At 42.1% G+C, this 19,724-nt stretch overlaps 1 protein-coding gene across 1 annotated transcript; it reads right to left on the reverse strand.

Moving 5' to 3' along the window:
* Nucleotides 1-85: 85 nt before the first annotated feature.
* On the reverse strand, nucleotides 86-17,120 carry lrrc71 (leucine rich repeat containing 71). The gene is made up of 17 exons (XM_084165494.1): nucleotides 16,707-17,120; nucleotides 16,496-16,534; nucleotides 16,053-16,187; nucleotides 15,332-15,451; nucleotides 14,950-15,025; nucleotides 14,655-14,729; nucleotides 12,279-12,347; nucleotides 12,010-12,169; nucleotides 11,766-11,849; nucleotides 11,475-11,549; nucleotides 11,014-11,118; nucleotides 8,032-8,119; nucleotides 7,867-7,946; nucleotides 7,735-7,761; nucleotides 5,138-5,249; nucleotides 762-853; nucleotides 86-585 (listed from the first exon to the last, which is right to left on the reverse strand). Exons 1-17 carry the CDS (start codon nucleotides 16,786-16,788, stop codon nucleotides 463-465), a joined length of 1,542 nt encoding a protein of 513 aa, XP_084021620.1. The 5' UTR covers nucleotides 16,789-17,120; the 3' UTR covers nucleotides 86-462.
* Between the last annotated feature and the right edge of the window lie 2,604 nt (nucleotides 17,121-19,724).

Consider the following 19,724-nt stretch of genomic DNA (forward strand, 5'->3'; position numbering starts at 1 on the left):
GCTGATATACAAAAGAAGACATTTGAATGGAATTCTTAAACTACAATGCATCCAATGTGCTCACAAGGATCCCTGACTGCATCCTGATTCCTACAACTGTTTATTTTCAGAGTTAAAGATTTCACTTATGAACTGAACAGTTGTGGAGGTATGTAGTATTTCATGTCAGTGTTTTCATTTATTGATTGGACTGGAGTAGATAAGTGACATGTGGAAATAATTTTAGAGTAATTGTAAGATAATTGATGGGGCAATAGCAGGAAAAACTTCAATTTGTAATTCAAATTGAGATACAAATTGGTAGCCTGGGTACCAGACCTGTTATCATTCCACTCCTTGCCACTTCTTGTCATATGCCAAACAAGGAGTGACAAGGTGTGGAATGATAGCACAAATTGGTCCTGGTACCCACGATAACAAATTGGGTGGGGGAGTTAAGATTTTTACTCTGCTATCTATAGTTTATGCTGCCTGCCCCTGTTCCTCGTCTACTTGAGCAGAGGCCGTTTTGTTGAGAGGATCCCTGAGTGACATCAGTTCTTTTATCTTGAGGAAGGAATCACAGTCTGGAGGGAAGCGGTTTCTCTGTAGGAAAAAGTAGACTGGGATCACAATCAGTGTTAAAAAGACACTGACAACAGGAGTAATTAAGTTGTTTAGTGAAATTAATCTTCAAGCTTTTGAACCCGCAACGTAAACACAAAACAAAAAGCAGATCAATACATCACACGCGTAGAAGAGCTTGAAAAGACAAGACTCACATTGACACAGAGACGAAGCAGACCTCCCCCTTCAGTCTGCGCCCCCACTGAGGACAGGAAGAGGAGCAGCGACTGCTCTGAAAGCCTGTTGCCTACAGGAAGGAGCAACCAGCACAGCTATTACATCCAAATACAAGACGATTCAACTCATTGTAAGAAAATAAAAGATGGTTCCTGACTTCAACATCACTATGTTACATAATTGCACAAAAAATCCTCTTCCAATGTCACCAAACTACAGCAGTTATTCCCTGAGGATGTGTTGTGGGTGTGCCCCAAATGGCACCCTATTCCCTATAAAGTGCATTACTTTTGACCAGGGCCCATAGTAGTAGGGTGTCATTTTGGACGCAGACTGTGTTGTGAAAGTGGCAGAGGTGGGACCAAGTCACTATTATTCGAGTCACAAGTAGAATGGGTTGAGTCTCGAGTCAAGTCCAAGTCCTGCATTCTAAGAGCAAGTGAATTCGAGTCAAGTTTTTTCAAGTCAAGTAAAATAAAATCTATACATGTAATGACTGGTTCAACTACAAATCTTTATTAATTGAGGCTTCAGATAGCCATTTTCAGCAGTCTACAGCATGTTTTGAAAAAAATAAACATTGTTGTGTTGTTGTCCTCCGCTGGCTAGCTAGCTAGCTAAAATTGTCCCTTTCCTAAATTAGCCATGAATGGAGATATGGATTTGGACTTGTGGTTTTACATAATTCTCCGTACTGACCAATGATTATAAAGGTGATTCTGATCCAACCATGAATTCATACATTGTGCCTCTCGCATGAGAGGATGGAAGTTCAATATGTAGCTGGATATAATATAATATGCCATTTAGCAGACGCGTTTATCCAAAGCGACTTACAGTCATGTGTGCATACATTTCTACGTATGGGTGGTCCCGGGGATCGAACCCACTACCCTGGCATTACAAGCGCCATGCTCTACCAATTGAGCTACAGAGGACCAGACTAGATGTAGTAGGCTAATGTTAACTAGCTGGCTAATCATTGCCCATGATAGGAAGTTAGGCTAGCGAGCAACCATTTTAGCCAGGTAGCCTAGGCCAACAAAAACTAAAAGCGTGTACTGTATGACAGAGTCACAGACCGTTTCAGCAACATGAAAGACAGGAGGATGGCATTGGTGTTTCTCTACAAGTAGGGTGAGTCAACATGTTTTTTCTACTTATGCACGCACGCACACACAGAAATCAGTACCATGGACAGCCACATGATATTTAGCTTTCGTTGATTGGACTAAATTGTTTTTGGAATCTTTTAGTTGTCACTGTATTAGACTAAGCGTTGGTGATTTGATGATGTTGAAGTTGAAATGGTGCTGGAATAGTGGAGGCAGACCCTGTTTTCTTTGCGACTTGCGGTAACTCTCCGTTGTTCTAAATCAATAGTTGTTTAGTAGTCCGGAAACATTAACTTGATTGACCATGCTGTAGGTCATGCAACTGTTTGTTACATGCAATATTCATTGTGGACTCCACCGGACAGATGTTGCTCTCCAGTTTTGTGATGAAACAAAGGTGTGGTTGAATTTATTCTCGGCCTTAGACCTATATATCACGGTGTCAAGGTATATAAACTAACAGGTTATAGAGCAAACAATGCAATTATCACAACACATTAGGTTGTAATATGGCTTTTTGGTGGGGGGTCTTCCCCAGTGATTTTACCCACGCACCGCTACTGGCACACTGAGGCACGCACACTCCTATTAAACACATCCACAATGCCTGATACAGAGGCTATTTCTTTTGGGCTATTGCCCATGTATATTTGGTAAATCTACTTATATATTTTGTATGATATGGCGCTTTCACCATTGGAGAGCACTTTGTTTGTTCTCTTGTTGAAATGTTTGCTGTTGACCCAAACACATGGAGCTCCGACATAACCCGGAAACCATACATTTAACAAAGGAAACCATACATTAAATTAAATTAACAGAACTTCTACCTCATGAGTCTTGCGAACGTTCATGTGCACAATAAACATAGCGCCCACTCAGAAGGGAAGAAATGGTACATGAAAATGTATCTATCAAACATGAAACAGAAATGTCTAAGTGTTGCAATAAACAGTATGGGGATGGAATGATGAAACGCTAGCAATTATTTTAGGATTAGATAGAATATATACTGAACAAAAATATAAACGTAACATGTAAAGTGTTGGTTCCCTGTTTCATGAGATTAAATAAGATACCAGAAATGTTCCACACGCACAAAGAACGTATTCATCTCAAGTTTGTGCACAAATGTGTTTACATCCCTGTTAGTGAGCATTTCTCCTTTGCCAAGATAATCCATCCACCTGACAGGTGTGGCATATCAAGAAACTGATTAAACAGCATGGCCATTACACAGGTGCACCTTGTGCTGGGGACAATAAAAGTCCACTCTAAAATGTGCAGTTTTGTCACAACACAATACCACAGATGTGTCAAGTTTTGAGGGAGCGTGCAATTGGCATGCTGACTGCAGGAATGTCCAACAGAGCTGTTGCCAGAGAATTTAATGTTAATTTCTGTACCATAAGCCGTCTCCAACGTCGTTGTAGAGAATTTGGCAGTACGTCTAACCGGCCTCACAACCACAGACCCTGTGTAACCTCGCCATCCCAGGACCTCCACATCCGGCTTCTTCACCTGCAGGATTGTCTGAGACCAGCCACCCATCTGGCTGATGAAACTGTTGGTTTGCACAAACTGTCAGAAATCGTCTCAGGGAAGCTCATCTGCGCGCTTGTCGTCCTCACCAAGGTCTTGAATTGACTGCAGTTCGGCGTTGTAACCGACTTCAGTGGGCAAATGCTCACTTTCGATGGCCACTGGTACGCTGGAGAAGTGTGTTCTTCACGGATGAATCCTGGTTTCAACTGTACCGAGCAGATGGCAGACATGGGGCCGTGCATTATCATGCTAAAACATGAGGTGATGGCAGCAGATGGCACGACAATGGCGTTGTGTCAGCGATGTGTTGCTGAGCGGTTTGCTGATTTCAACGTTGTGAACAGAGTGCCCGTGGTGGGGTTGGGGTTATGGTATGGGCAGGCATAAGCTACAGACAACGAACACAATTGCATTTTATCGATGGCAATTTGAATGCATAGAGATACTGTGACGAGATCCTAAAGTCCATTGTCATGCCATCTGCCACCATCACCTCATGTTTCAACATGATAATGCAGAGCTCCATGTCGCAAGGATCTGTACACAATTCCTGGAAGCTGAAAATGTCCCAGTTCTTCCATGGCCTGCATACTCACCAGACATGTCACCCATTGAGCATGTTTGGGATGCTCTGGATCGACGTGGAGGACAGCGCGTTCCAGTTCCCGCCAATATCCAGCAACTTCTCACAGCAATTGAAGACAAAATTCCACAGGCCAGAATCAACAGCCTGATCAACTCTATGCAAAGGACGTGTCATGCTGCGACATCTCACACCAGATACTGACTGGTTTTCTGATCCACGCCCCTACATTGTTTTTTAAGGTATCTGTGACCAACAGATCCATATCTGTATTCCCAGTCATGCGAAATCCATAGATTAGGGCCTAATTAATTTTTTTCAATTGTCTAATTTCCTTATATGAACTGTAACTCTGTAAAATCTTTGAAATTGTTGTGTTTATATTTTTGTTCAGTGTAGATTTACCACATATGCATTTAAACGTGTGAAAGCAACAGCAAACATTTCAACAAGAGAACAAAGCACTCTCCACTGGCAGGAGTTTGGACAGCGCAATTGGAGAGCCTATGGTGCCTCTTCGCCACAGTATTAATAAATTTTAAGAACAAATTCCAAATGCAATCTTCATAAGTAAATGATCAATTTCAAGCAATTTTGACATACCAAAAGACCAGTAGGCCTATGCTAGTAATTGTCGCTTGATGCCCCATTGCTGGTGAGCTTGCAAAGTAAACAGTTAATATTCTTAATCACCAAACAATTTTTGGAGCTGCATATCTATTTAATATCTATTTATTATGGCAATCCTCTCTCCTTACAATTTGACGTTTGCGCTGCACCCGATCCTATAGCTGTACAGCAAATCAGCAATCTGTTCGCTAGCTCACCCGACCTGTGTTGATAGTTTGCTGGTCCAATCAGTACCGAGTGTGGGTTTCACTAGCCAATCTGTTGCACGTTTTTTTTTTGCAAGGGCGATGCTGCTGCTACTTTCTCTAGCTGCGTGGAGAGCAATCCACTGAGATACAAAACCTGGCCAGATCATTTCAAGTCTCAAGTCCCGAGTCTTGAGGCTCCAAGTCCAAATCAAGTCGCAAGTTATTTATTTTCTATAGAGTCATCAAATTTGTGACTCGAGTCCACAACTCTGGGAATTGGTGCGGAGTCTGACCTGCTAGGTTGAGGGAGGTGAGGGCTGTGTTCCCAGGCAGAATTACTCGGCCTCCAGTGTGTTGCACACCCGGCTCCAGCAGGGGGCTCACTATCTCAACCAACTCTGCTGACTGGTGGAGGGAAACATAGTCTGAAAAATCTAAGCAGTGTTCCATATTGCACCCTATTCCTTTTATAGTGCACTACTTTTGACCAGGGCAAAAGTAGTGCACTATAAAGGGAATAGGGTGCTATTTGGGATGCACCTCAGTATCAAATTATTGCTGGGGTTTTAATGGTAATAATGTTTGAACAGTTGTGTTAGCTTTATGTACATCATACAGTGCATTCGGAAAGTATGTAGACCCCTTCCCTTTTTCCACATTGTTACATTACAGCCTTATTCTAAAATTGATTACATTATTTTATCTCTCAATCTACACACAATACCCCAGAATGACAAGGCGAAAACAGGTTTTTAGATTTTATTGCACATTTATAAAAAAAACTGAAATACCTTATTTACATAAGTATTCAGACCCTTTGCTATAAGACTAAATTGAGCTCAGGTGCATTCTGTTTCCATTGATCATCCTTGAGATGTTTCTACAACATGATTGGAGTCCACCTGTGGTAAATTCAATTGATTGGACATGATTTGGAAAGGCACACACCTGTCTATATAAGGTCCCACAGTTGACAGTGCATGTCAGAGCAAAGACCAAGCCATGAGGTCGAAGGAATTGTCCGTAGAGCTCCGAGACAGGATTGTGTCGAGGCACAGATCTGGGGAAGGGTACCAAAAAAGGTCTGCAGCATTGAAGGTCCCCAAGAACACAGTGGCCTCCATCATTCTTAAATGGAAGATGTTTGGAACCACCAAGACTCTTCCTAGAGCTGGCCGCCTGGCCAAACTGAGCAATTGGGGGAGAAGGGCCTTGGTCAGGGAGGTGACCAAGAACCCGATGGTCACTCTGACAGAGCTCCAGAGTTCCTCTGTGGAGATGGGAGAACCTTCCTGAAGGACAACCATCTCTGCAGAACTTCACCAATCAGGCCTTTATGGTAGAGTAGCCAGACGGAAGCCATTCCTCAGTAAAAGGCACATGACAGCCCGCTTGGAGTTTGCCAAAAGGCACCTAAAGGACTCTCAGGCCATGAGAAACAAGATTCTCTGGTCTGATGAAACCAAGATTGAACTATTTGGCCTGAATGCCAAGCGTCACATCTGGAGGAAACCTGACACCCTCCCTATGGTGAAGCATGGTGGTGGCAGCATCATGCTGTGGGATATTTTTCAGCGGCAGGGACTGGGAGACTAGTCAGGATCGAGGGAAAGATGAACGGAGCAAAGTACAGAGAGATCCTTGATGAAAACCTGCTCCAGAGCACTCAGGACCTCAGACTGGGGTGAAGGTTTACCTTCCAACAGGACAACGACCCTAAGCACACAGCCAATACAACGCAGGAGCAACCTGACTGGTTGCATCACCGCCTCCAACCGAGCACTGGGGGCCAAGCTTCCTGCCATCCAGGACCTCTATACCAGGCGGTGTCAGAGGAAGGCCCTCAAAATTGTCAAAGACTCCAGCCACCCTAGTCATAGACTGTTCTCTCTGCTACCGCACGGCAAGCGGTACCGGAGCGCCAAGTCTAGGTCCAAAAGGCTTCTAAACAGCTTCTACCCCCAAGCCATAAGACTCCTGAACAGCTAATCATGGCTACCCGGACTACTTGCACTGCCCCCCCACCCCATCTTTTTACGCTGCTGCTACTCTGTTAATTATTTATGCATAGTCACTTTAACTCTACCCACATGTACATATTACCTCAACTACCTCAACTAGCCGGTGCCCCCGCACATTGACTCTGCACCGGTACCCCCCTGTATATAGCCTCCCTACTGTTATTTTATTTTACACTTTTTTGTTGTTGTTTTATTTTACTTTTTTCTTAAAAAATAAATGCATTGTTGGTTAAGGGCTGTAAGTAAGCATTTCACGGTAATGTCTACACCGGTTGTATTCGGCGCATGTGGCAAATACAATTTGATTTGATTTGATTTGAGGAGTGGCTTCGGGACAAGTCTCTTAATGTCCTTGAGTGGCCCAGCCAGAGCCTGGACTTGAACCCGATCGAACATCTCTGGAGAGACCTGAAAATAGCTGTGCAGCGACACTCCCCATCCAACCTGACAGACCTTGAGAGGATCTGCAGAGAAGAATGGGACAAACTCCCCAAATACAGGTGTGCCAAGCTTGTAGCGTCATATCCAAGAAGACTCTAGGCTGTAATCGCTGCCAAAGGTGCTTCAACAAAGTACTGAGTAAAGGGTCTGAATACTTATGTAAATGTGATATTTCCGTTTTTTTTTTTTTACGTTTTTTGCTTTGTCATTATGGGGTATTGTGTGTAGATTGATTTTAGAATAAGGCTGTAACGTAACAAAATGTGGAAAAAGTCAAGGGGTCTGAATACTTTCCGAACGCACTGTATATCCACCAAATCCAAACATTGTGCATTTCACAGTCTTATTCTCTTTGAAAAAACACTAACATGGTGTGACAAACTGTGAGACAAACTGCAACATGCACACACACACGCAAACAAACACACCTTATTCTGTGCAGCATTGGTCTTCTCCTGCAGAAAGAAACAGAGGGACATGAGCTGTCCACAATGTACATATTTCCAAGAGGATACAATGCAGTTAATCTGAGTCTATAACAGGGTTGGCTCTGTTGGTACCTCTTGATCCAACACAGATGGGCGCTTCTCTTTACCCCCTGACTTTCCCCCTTTACCCCGGGGCACCTTGGTGTCAGAGGCTGAAAGAGAGAACAAGAAATACGAAGGTATAGAAGAGAGATAGAAATATTACAGTTATCATAAGGGTTTATGACTATGCTTGACCTTTTTTTGCCAATTTTGGTTCCTCTTTCTTTCCTGCTACCCCTCCTGTCTGGTTTGCTGCTTGCTTCTCATCCTTTTTGGGTGTGTCCTAAAAAAAAATCAAGGAATTAATCTGTGATTCAGGTGAATATGAAGGAACCTTTTTTCTGTGTGTTTATGAAAGAGATCATACTGTATGGGCGGTTTCCTTGACACAGATTAAGATTAGTCTAGAACAGCGTTTCCCAAACTTGGGGTCGCCTGATTATTATTTTAACAGGGAAGACATATTGAGACCTAGGTCTCATTTACAAGTGCATTCGGAAAGACCCCTTGACCTTTTCCACATTTTGTTACGTTACAGCCTTATTCTAAAATTGATTAAATTGTTTTTTTCCCCTCATCAATCTACACACAATACTCCTTAATGACAAAGCAAAAACAGGTTTTAAGAAATTGTTGCAAATTTATAAAACAAAAAAAAAGGAAATATCACATTTACATAAGTATTCAGACTCTTTGGCAGCGATTACAGCCTTGAGTCTTCTTGGGTATGACGCTACAAGCTTGGCAAACCTGTATTTGGGGAGTTTCTCCCATTCTTCTCTGCAGATCCTCTCAAGCTCTGTCAGATTGGATGGGGAGTGTCACTGCACAGCTATTTTCATGTCTCTCCAGAGATGTTTGATCGGGTTCAAGTCTGGGCTCTGGCTAGGCCACTGAAGGGCATTCAGAGACTTGTCCCAAAGCCACTCCTGCGTTGTTTTGGCTGTGCGCTTAGGGTCATTGTCCTGTTGGAAGGTGAACCTTCGCCCCAGTCTGAGGTCCTGAGTGCTCTGGAGCAGGTTTTCATCAAGGATCTCTCTGTACTTTGCTCTGTTCATCTTTCCCTCGATCCTGACTAGTCTCCCAGTCCCTGCCGCTGTTTCCTCCACACGTGACGCTTGGCATTCAGGCCAAAGAGTTCAATATTGGTTTCATCAGACCAGAGAATCTTGTTTCTCATGGCCTGAGAGTCCTTTAGGTGCTTATTGGCAAATTCCAAGCGGGCTGTCATGTGCCTTTTACTGAGGAGTGGCTTCCGTCTGGCCACTCTACCATAAAGTATTGATTGGTGGAGTGCTGCAGAGATGGTTGTCCTTCTGGAAGGTTCTCCCATCTCCACAGAGGAACTCTGGAGCTCTGTCAGAGTGACCATTGGGTTCTTGGTCACCTCCATGACCAAGGCCCTTCTCCCCCGATTGCTCAGTTTGGCCGGGCGGCCAGCTCTAGAAAGAATCTTGGTGGTTCCAGACTTCTTCCATTTAAGAATGATGGAGGCCACTGTGTTCTTGGAGACCTTCAATGCGGCTGACATTTTTTGGTACCCTTCCCCAGATCTGTGCCTCGACCTCATGGCTTGGTTTTTGCTCTGACATGCACTGTCAACTGTGGGACCTTATATAGACAGGTGTGTGCCTTTCCAAATCATGTCCAATCAATTGAATTTACCACAGGTGGACTCCAATCAAGTTATAGAAACATCTCAAGGATGATCAATGGAAACAGGATGCACCTGAGCTCAATTTCGAGTCTTATAACAAAGGGTCTGAATACTTATGTAAATAAGGTATTTATGTAAAAAATATATATATACATTTGCAAACATTTCTAAAAACCTGTTTTCGCTTTGTCATTATGGATATTGTGTGTAGATTGATGAGGGGAACAAAATAATGTCATCCATTTTAGAATAAGGCTGTAACGTAACAAAATGTGGAAAAAGTGAAGGGGTCTGAATATTTTCAGAATGCACTGTACACCACATAAATATTCTCTCTCGCTCTCCCTCTCTATATAAATAATGCGTTACGTGAGTAATCTTCAATATCCACCGCTAAATGCGGTTGTCCGCAGTTTCTGTTTTCTTCCTACAAACGTGGCTCTAACTTTTGAACGGTTGGAACTATAAGCTACAGGTGACTGCCAAAATAAACAAAACACCAACATAAAGTGTCTTAGTAGGGTGTGGGGCCAACATGAACCAGAACAGCTTCAATGCGCCTTGGCATAGATTCTACAAGTGTCTGGAACTCTATTGGAGGGATGCGACACCATTCTTCCACGAAAAAGTCCAACATTTGGTGTTTTGTTGATGTGGTAGAAATCGCTGTCTCAGGCACCACTCCAGAATCTCCCATAAGTGTTCAATTGGGTTGAGATCTGGTCTAACACACACACACACTTATACGCCCTATGCTCTATTGAGACCCCTCTTTCAAAGTCACAGATCTCTTCTTCTAGCCATGGTCTCCAAAATAATGGGCAACTGGGTATATTTATACATGGGATGTTAATTGCTTAGTTAACTCAGGAACTACACGTGTGGAAGCACCTGCTTTCAATATGCTTTGTATCCCTCATTTATTTTGGCAGTTACCTGTATTATGACCCCATTCCCATAAGCTAAGGTCGTCTGCCCCTGCTCTGACGTTGCTGACGCATGCCAGATCTTAAACGCCTGGATAGGTTTTTTACGTATCAGTTGACCACAGCATATGTTATAGCAATCTGGTGCCCGACGGCACAGTCGATGACGTGGCACACAATTGCTTGATGCATGCATCGTTTCAGCAGGGGAACGCGACCTAAGACTCTCAGGAACACGTTTGTATCGTCTGTTTCCCTCTACAATGCTCATAAGCCACGCAGGACTCGTTAGAACAGTGGACAGGACCAGGTACCCCGTTCTTTTCCATTTTTGCCTGATGATCTGAACTTCCCAATACCTTTCTGATGCATTTCAGTCACTTCAAACCATAATCACTTCAGATTGAAGTACTGTCAGACCGATTTGTAATAGACTGTCATAGCCCCAAAGAAAAAAGTTAACATTGGCTAATGATTTCAGAATAGGGTCACGAGCCCAAAACGTTTGAGAACCCCTATCCTAGACCATGCCTTAGTCCAGGACTAGGCTTAGCCGGTGTCTGGGAAACTAGCCCTGTGAGTTCTGGTCGGTACCTTTTTCTTGGAGGCAACCTTGGCTCCTTTGCTGACGTTGCGCTCCAGTGAGGAGCTGCTGGGGATGGAGAGAGGTCGTTCACACTTAGAGTCAGCCTGAGAGGGCTGGGAAGACAGAGAGAGAGATAAAGCAGGATCAGATTAGCGTGCGTTTGTTTAGTTTGAGTTAGTGTGTAGCTATTGGCGTGTGTTAAGTTTGAGTTAGTGTGTTATTCTTGTATAGAAGTGTGTAGGTGTGTGTGGCCTGGGATGGTCTAGCGGTCTAAGCTGCTGCCTCCAGAATACATATCCCAGTGAGAGCGCGGGTTTGAATCCGGCCCACTGCTTTTCTAGCACACTCTCTTCTCCTACCTTTCCTGTCAGTATTTTACTAAAATACGAAAACTAAAAAATATAAAAAGGAGTGGGACTGCCCCACTCCAAAAAAAAAAGAAGTGTGTAGGTGTGCTTTCCCCTCTCACCGACTGGTCTCTTCTGAGCAGCAGCCTCCTCCTCTCAACAACCTCATCATGGGTCAGAGCAAAGGGACCCAGCACCTAAGGAACCAACACAGAGAGAGGTCACTGGGACAGTAAAGATACAAAAAAAGAGCTGAATCCCAAATGGCACCCTATTCCCTATGTAGTGCACTACTTCAAACCAGGCCCAAATGGAATGCACTATTTAAGGAATAGGGTGCCATTTGGGACATACTCTTTCAAAACTCAGTTTATTTTTAAAGGGGAATCATTTGTAAGCGGTTAAGTACCCACCTCTGCCAGACGAGAGGCTCCTGTGTCTCCAATATGATTATTGGCCAGAGAGAGACACAGCAAAGAGCGATTCAGACGCAAACCCTGGTAGCAAAAATAAGGGAGAAAGAAGGAGATTGAGAAACAACAACAAAAATCTGCCACGTATAACCCTTCAAGGCTGGTAAATGTGGAAAACACATTTCTACAATAGCTGTGTACATTTTTTACATTTACATTTAGCAGACGCTCTCATCCAGAGTACCTGTGCTATATGAGCAGCGCCCGGATCACCAATGGAATTGAAGGCCAGATTGAGTGACAGAAGATTCTTGTTGGCAGAGTAGGCTGTAGAGAGGGCTGAGCCAATCAGGCGAGCTCCCTCCTCGCCAATCCGGTTATTACGCAGTGATACATGAGTAAGCCTGTATCGCAATGATACATCATTATTGAAATGATGTGTGTGTGTAAGTACATCTATTTGCAAGCAACTAGCCATGAATGATTGAAAGAAGAAAAAAAACAGGGACTCACATACTGTCTTCAGATATAAGGAGGTGATAACTCTGCTCTGGTAGTGGGTTTCCCTCCAAAACCACAGTCCTAACCAAGAGACAGAGGTCAGAGAACATGAGAGAAGTTCAGGGGCCGACTGTATCAAGCGTCTCTGAGTAGGAGTGTTGCTCTAGGATCAGGTCCCTACTGTCCATGTAATCTTATCATTGTAATCTAAAAGGTAAAGCTGATCCTAAATCAGCACTTCTCCGAGACGCTTGATTCATACGGGCGCAGATTTGCTTTCATTATGCTCTGCATATCTCCATGACACAGGTAGTGAAGCACATTCAAAGAGAATAGGTACGGTGCCTTCAGAAAGTATTCACAACCCTTGACCTTTTCCACATTACAGCCTGAATTTACAATGGATTAAATTGAGATTTTTTTCTCACTGGCCTACACACAATACCCCATAATGTCAAAGTGGAATTATGTTTATCGAATTTTTTACAAATTAATTAAAAATGAAAAGCTGAAATGTCTTGAGTCAATAAGTATTAAAGCCCTTTGTTATGGCAAGCCTAAATAAGTTCAGTAAAAACAATTGCTTAAAAAGTCACACAATAAGTTGCATGGACTGCAATAATAGTGTTTAACATTATTTTTTAATGACTACCTCATCTCTATATCCCACACATAACATTTTCTGTAAGGTCCCTCAGTCGAGCAGTGAATTCCGAACAGATTCAACCAGAAAGATCAGGGAGGTTTTCCAATGCCTCGCAAAGAAGGGCACCTATTGGTAGATGGGTAAACATTTAAAAAAAGCAGACATTGAATATCCATTTGAGCATGGTGAAGTTATTACTTACGCTTTGGATGGTGTATCAATACACCCAGTCACTACAAAATACAGGCGTCCTTCCTAACTCAATTGCCGAAGAGGAAGGAAACCGCTCAGGCATTTCAGCTTAAGGCCAATGGTGACTTAAAAACAGTTACAGAGTTTAATGGCTGTGATAGGAGAAAACTGAGGATGGATCAACATTGTAGTTACTCCACAATACTAACCTAATTGATAGAGGGAAAAGAAGGAAGCCTGCACAGAATAAAAATATTAGAAAACATGCATCCTGTTCGCAACAAGGCACTAAAATACTGCAAAAAATGTGGCAAAGCAATTCACTTTTTGTCATGATTATGTTTGGGGCAAATCTAATACAACACCTTACTGAGTACCGCTCTCCATTTTTTCAAGCATAGTGGTGGCTGCATCATGTTATGGGTACGCTTGTAATCGTTAAGGACTGGGGAGTTTTTCAGAATAAAAAAGAAACGGAATGGAGCTAAGCACAGGCAGAATCCTAGAGAAAGACCTGGTTCAGTCTGCTTTCCACCAGACACTGGGAGATGAATTAACCTTTCAGCAGGACAATAGCCCTAAAACACAAGGCCAAATCTACACTGGAATTGCTTACCAGGATGACATTGAATGTTCCTGAGTGGCTGAGTTACAATTTTGACTTAAAATCTACTTTAAAATCTATGGCAAGACCTGAAAATGGTTGTCTAGCAATGATCAACAACCAGTTTGACAGAGCTTGAAGAATTTTGAAAAGAATAAAATTGACAAATGTTGCACAATCCAGGTGTGGAAATCTCTTAGACTTACCCAGAAAGACCAAAGGTGCTTCTACTAAGTATTGACTAATGGGAGTAGAGGGTAGAGGAAGTTCAGGAGTAAAAACAAACAAAATAGAATTATTGTAAAATTGACTGTGTCCATAAAATGTATATAGTATGTATAACCTGGAAGTAGAGGCCTAAGCATTGTTGTTCACTAGTTTACTCCAATTAGGGAAGGGGTGGTGGGGTTGGAAAGTAATAAAGGGAAATATATTTTTTTAAAGGATATGTATATATATATATATATATATGCATGTATTTATATGTATGTATATGTATATGTATGTGTATGTATGTATATACAGTATATATTTGCGAGAAAAAAAACATGGGGGATTGGAAGTGATGCAGACAATTACATTGATGGAAGTTACAATCTATCTGCAATATTAAAGCTGATTAATTAATTAATTATTTAATATCAAAGCCCTAAAAAAAATAAAAAACATTACAAAAAATAAAAAGATAACAAATTTAAATACACAAGAAAATAAGTATTGACTCATGGGTGTGAATACTTATGTAAATTAGATATTTTTGTATTTCCTATTCAATATATTTGCTAAAATTTCTAAAAACATGTTTTCACTTTGTCATTATAGACGAGTGAGAAAATAATCAATTTAATACATTTTGAATTCAGGCCGTAACACAACAAAATGTGGAATAAGTCAAGGGGTATGAATACTTTCTGAAGGCACTGTACATGATGAATCATCCAATCACCTTAGGTTTGAGCAGAGAGATATTGTATTCTTCAGGGAGGTCAGAGTTCGCCCCGTCAGACCAGCACGCCACAGACTGCAACACAGAAGATCATATTGCAAGAGCAACGCCTATACCCAAAATATTACACTAACAACCAAGTAACAATGAATGTGGGATATTTTGCTCAGTTTCTTCCAGGAAAAGGACACAAGCTGGGAAAAAACATGCCCAATAGCCCTTAGCATTGCCTTGGGTAAATACTGTATATCATGAAGTACAGGAGGATACATCTCCATCTGAATACAGTACTTACTGCAGATTCTGTAGGTTGCTCAGGGCTGGCAGTGTCTTGTTAAGCACTCGAGCCATCAGCTCATCCACCTTCCAACCTATGAAGTGACAGGAACAATGGCTACGACACTGCTTGCTTGCCATTACAAATTCTGCTCATACAATGGCACTACATGGTACTATTGTTCACTGTGTAAGAGGTGCATATGTAAGAGAAGTGGTACTGTTCAAATGTCAATCTCAGTGTCTCTTGAGAGAATGCAGTATTGTTTTTATACAACTCATAACATCTTTATAAATAATTTTTTCTGTATGTTGTGTACTATCACATATTGTTTACTTTAGGAGTATTCTACTGTTGTTCAGACAGTGAAGGATTATGTTTAGTTCAGTTATGCTCTCACCAAACACCCTGACCTCCTTAATACTGCGAGGGTCCTCGCTCTCCAGCTCCACTTGGAGGCGTGGTTTAGGGCACCACTTTGTGGTCGCTATACCAGCACCCATCTGGGACTGGCTCTCCTCTGAGGCCACAAGTATGTAAATGATAAACAGCAATAATAAAAAGTGAGACAGTCCCAAATGGCCCCCTATTTCCTTTATAGTACACATTTACATTTTTGTCATTTAGCAGACACTCTTATCCAGAGTGACTTACAATAGTGAGTTCATACATTTTCATACTTTTTTCGAACTGGTCCCCCCCTGGGAATCGAACCCACAACCCTGGCTTTGCAAGCGCCATGCTCTACCAACTGAGCTACACGGGACTGTTGACACTGGTCAAAAGTAGTGCACCAAAACCAATTAATTTAGCAGTACTGATTCTGTTCTTATGTTTGAGCAAAAGTACACAGCATTAGCAATAGCAAAATGCATAGAATTGCCGGAAATTAGCTTTAAAACTGCAAAATTTTCTCTCAGCTCAATGGATAAATTTTTTGAACTGCAGGAAATTGGCTTAAAAAAGCAACAGGCCGACCACGCCCATTGCCACGCCTAATACCTAAGCCCTTTTTTGATCTAGAAAAAACCCTGGGCCTAGCAATAGAGAAAAAAGTAAGACATGAGGCTTAGCACCACAGTTTGGTGGTTGATGTGAACGGCTAGTGGACTGTCATTTACCCATGTTGCCTCTCTCTGTGGTAGGAGTGACAGAGGCTGGGGGTCGTGGGGTTACAGCAGGGATCTCCCTCATGCCCAGAAGAGAACATAGCTCAGGGAAGTCCATCTCCAGACTGCCAGAGCACTGGTAATCATCTTTTAGAGAGGATCAAACCACAGAATGGCATCCAGTGACTCCACCTGTCATCATGACTACCCATTAGGTTTTGCAATAGTATGTAGACATGTTATTAAAAACAGGAAGTGCAATCTGCAGCAACTAACAAAATGTTAGCTACAGTACAGACAGTATTATATATTTGCCAAAATAGTAAAATCTTACCTGAAGCAGTATCTGGGCCACTGAGGTATATCTGGGCAGAGGAGGAGATGATGAATAGGCCTACTCGTGATATTTATTGTCTCCTCCTTTGCCCAGATAACGTTACTGGTTCAAATCTTACCTATCCTCTGAACTGGACACTTCTCCTGTATATTTAGTCCTAAAAGCCAGTGAAAAGGACAAAGAACAGTGAAGTGCTCAGCTATTTAACAACGGAAATATGACAAAATAAGCCAAACTTCTGCATCTGCACCACGGTCTACGTAAATAACACTTGTCTCAGGCAAGACTGGGACTGTATTCCTTCAGCTTCCTTCATTCCTTCTCCTTACCAGCAGTTTTCGAAGACTCCTCCTCAACCCCAACGTTCCCAGCTGCCTTCTCTTTCACGACTTTCTCAACCCTCTTTTTCATCCTCAAGCAAGGTGATGTAACGTTAGCTAGCTAATAAATACAGCAGTTGGCAGGTAACGTTAGCTAGCTAGCTAGATAGCAAGCTAAAACTCACAGATGTTGACTGTAGCTATACTAGCTACTGTTGTTACAGTCCGTTAGTCAAATTAATATTTCGTATGGAGACCCATTTCCTTGTAGCCTCCTAAACGAACCAGAATAACATTTCGCTTGCTATCTAGCGAGGTATGTTTTTAGCAAGCTGTGTGTGTGTGTTTTCTTTCAGTCCAATTTACGTGACTTTCAGTTGTTGTCACTTGCTTGAAGCTGCCACTGCCAGAGCGAGCTAGACTGGCGTCATTACTTGTTACCATCACCATGCCAACCGCCCCGCCTTCCCCCGGGGGATTTACTTGCAATGGATGGGCTTTGGGCATTCTGCTCGTCCTGTTTTTGTTCTCTGGACCACAGTTCATATAGTTCTTGATTGACCTACGGGTAACTGCCAAAATAAAGGAAACACTTGCGTAAACGAGGGATGCCAAGTATATTGCAAGCAGGTGCTTCCACACAGGTGTGGTTCCTGAGTTAATCCTGAGTTCATTAAAAATGAACATACCATCATGCTTAGGCTCATGCATAAAAATGCCCTGTTCACCATTATTTTGGCTACCATGGCTAGAATAAAAAAAGATCTCATTGATTTTGAAAGAGGGGTCTCAAAGGAGCATAGGGGGTTTAAAGTGTGTGTGTGTGTGTGTGTGTGTGTGTGTGTGTGTGTCTGGAGCTGCGCCTGAGACAGCGTTTTCCACTACCAGCATCAACAAAACACAAGCTTATGTAATTTATCTTGGAAGAATGGTGTTTTATTCTTCCAATAGAGTTCCAGACACTTGCAGAATCAGTGCCAACACTTTATGTTGATGTATCCTTTATTTTGGCAGTTACCTCCTAGTTCAGTGGTTCATCCAGCGAAATACCAGAAATCAAGCCAACGGTCACGATAACAAAATGACGCAATAAGCCGAAATCAAATGAATGACACAATGCAAATGGACAGTTTTGTTACTGTTTTTAACTCATGCCTCATTGAGTCATTCATTTGATTTGGGTTTATTGTGCCATTTTGTTATCGTGACGTCACTGTTAAAACAGTATGAATCGGGGCTAAAACGATGTAAAGAAAATCATTAACCTTTTATTTTAGGTAATCTAAGATTGTTTTAAAATACCTTAGGCCTACTTCTTATCATTCTTATCTTTCAGCTTATTAATGAAAAGTATAAGCCATTGGGGGGAGGTTTTAAGCTGACATATGGAATAGTTTTGAGATGGTCATACTATGGATCATTTAGCTATTTGATTTTGAATTTTAGGATCCCTTTCGGTATAAAAATAATAATAATTTGTTAAAATATTGAATTTGGCCTTTACTACTATAGCCTAGAGAAATGCATTGAATAACACATTTATAAATGGTTTAAAAAAAAGACAGTCAAAAAATTAATCATAAGAAACAAGGTTTTGAAGCATTTGTCCTTTATCTATGAGATATAAGAAAACTCAGGAAATATATACATACATACATATACACACACACACACACACACACACAACCACCATTCAAAAGTTTGGGGTCACTTAGAAATGTCCTTGTTTTCCATGAAAACATACATGAAATGAGTTTGAATAGGAAATATAGCAAAATGCATATGAAATGTAGTCATTGACAAGGTTCGAAATAATGATTTTTAATTGAAATAATAACCGTGTCCTTCAAAATTTGCTTTCGTCAAAGAATCCTCCATTTGCAGCAATTACAGCCTTCCAGACCTTTGGCATTCTAGTTGTCAATTTGTTGAGGTAATCTGAAGAGATTTCACCCCATGCTTCCTGCAGCACCTCCCACAAATTGGATTGGCTTGATGGGCACTTCTTACGTACCATACGGTCAAGCTGCTCCCACAACAGCTCAATAGGGTTGAGATCCGGTGACTGTGCTGGCTACTCCATTATAGACAGAATACCAGCTGTGTGATGGGTGATTTGAAGGAGTCAAGCGCAGGAGGGTAAATCACAGAATAACATAATTTATTCCGGAATACAGAGTTACGCAGTAATGTGTCAAAACAGTCCAGTGCCCAAAACAGGCGCACTGGAGCCAACAAGGCACACAGGGAAAATAACCCGGCAATACAAAATAAAATGAGCTCAACCGAGCTTCACTCTCCTCACAATAAACAATCACACACAAAGACAAGGGGGCAGAGGGAACACTTAACAGGTACTGATGAGGGGATATGAACCAGGTGTGTGTAATAAATACGACAAAACAAATGGAATGATGAGATGAGGAGCGGCAGTGGCTAGGTGACGATGAATGCCGAAGCCTGCCCGAACCAGGAGAGGAGGCAGCTTCGGAGGAAGTCGTGACAAGCTGACTGCTTCTTCCCTAAATAGTTCTTGCATAGTTTGGAGCTGTGCTTTGGGTCATTGTCCTGTTTTAGGAGGAAATTGGCTCCAATCAAGCGTCGTCCACAGGGTATGGCATGGCGTTGCAAAGTTGATTGATAGCCTTCCTTCTTCAAGATCCATTTTATCCGTACAAATCTCCCACTTAACCACCACCAAAGCAACCCAGACCATCACATTGCCTCCACCATGCTTCTGTGAAGGGAGTAGGACACAGCGTTGTACGAGATCATCCGTTTCTTGGCAATTTCTTGCATGGAATAGCCTTCATTTCTCAGAACAAGAATAGACTGACGAGTTTCAGAAGAAAGTTATTTGTTTCTGGCCATTTTGAGCCTGGAATCGAACCCACAATTGCTGATGCTCCAGATACTCAACTAGTCTCAAGAAGGACAGTTTTATTGCTTCTTTAATCAGCACAACAGTTTTCAGCTGTGCTAACATAATTGCAAAAGGTTTTTCTAATGATCAATTAGCCTTTTAAA

The sequence above is a fragment of the Coregonus lavaretus genome, assembly GCF_964263955.1.
Source record: "Coregonus lavaretus genome assembly, chromosome: 7".
In the NCBI taxonomy this organism is placed as follows: domain Eukaryota; kingdom Metazoa; phylum Chordata; class Actinopteri; order Salmoniformes; family Salmonidae; genus Coregonus; species Coregonus lavaretus.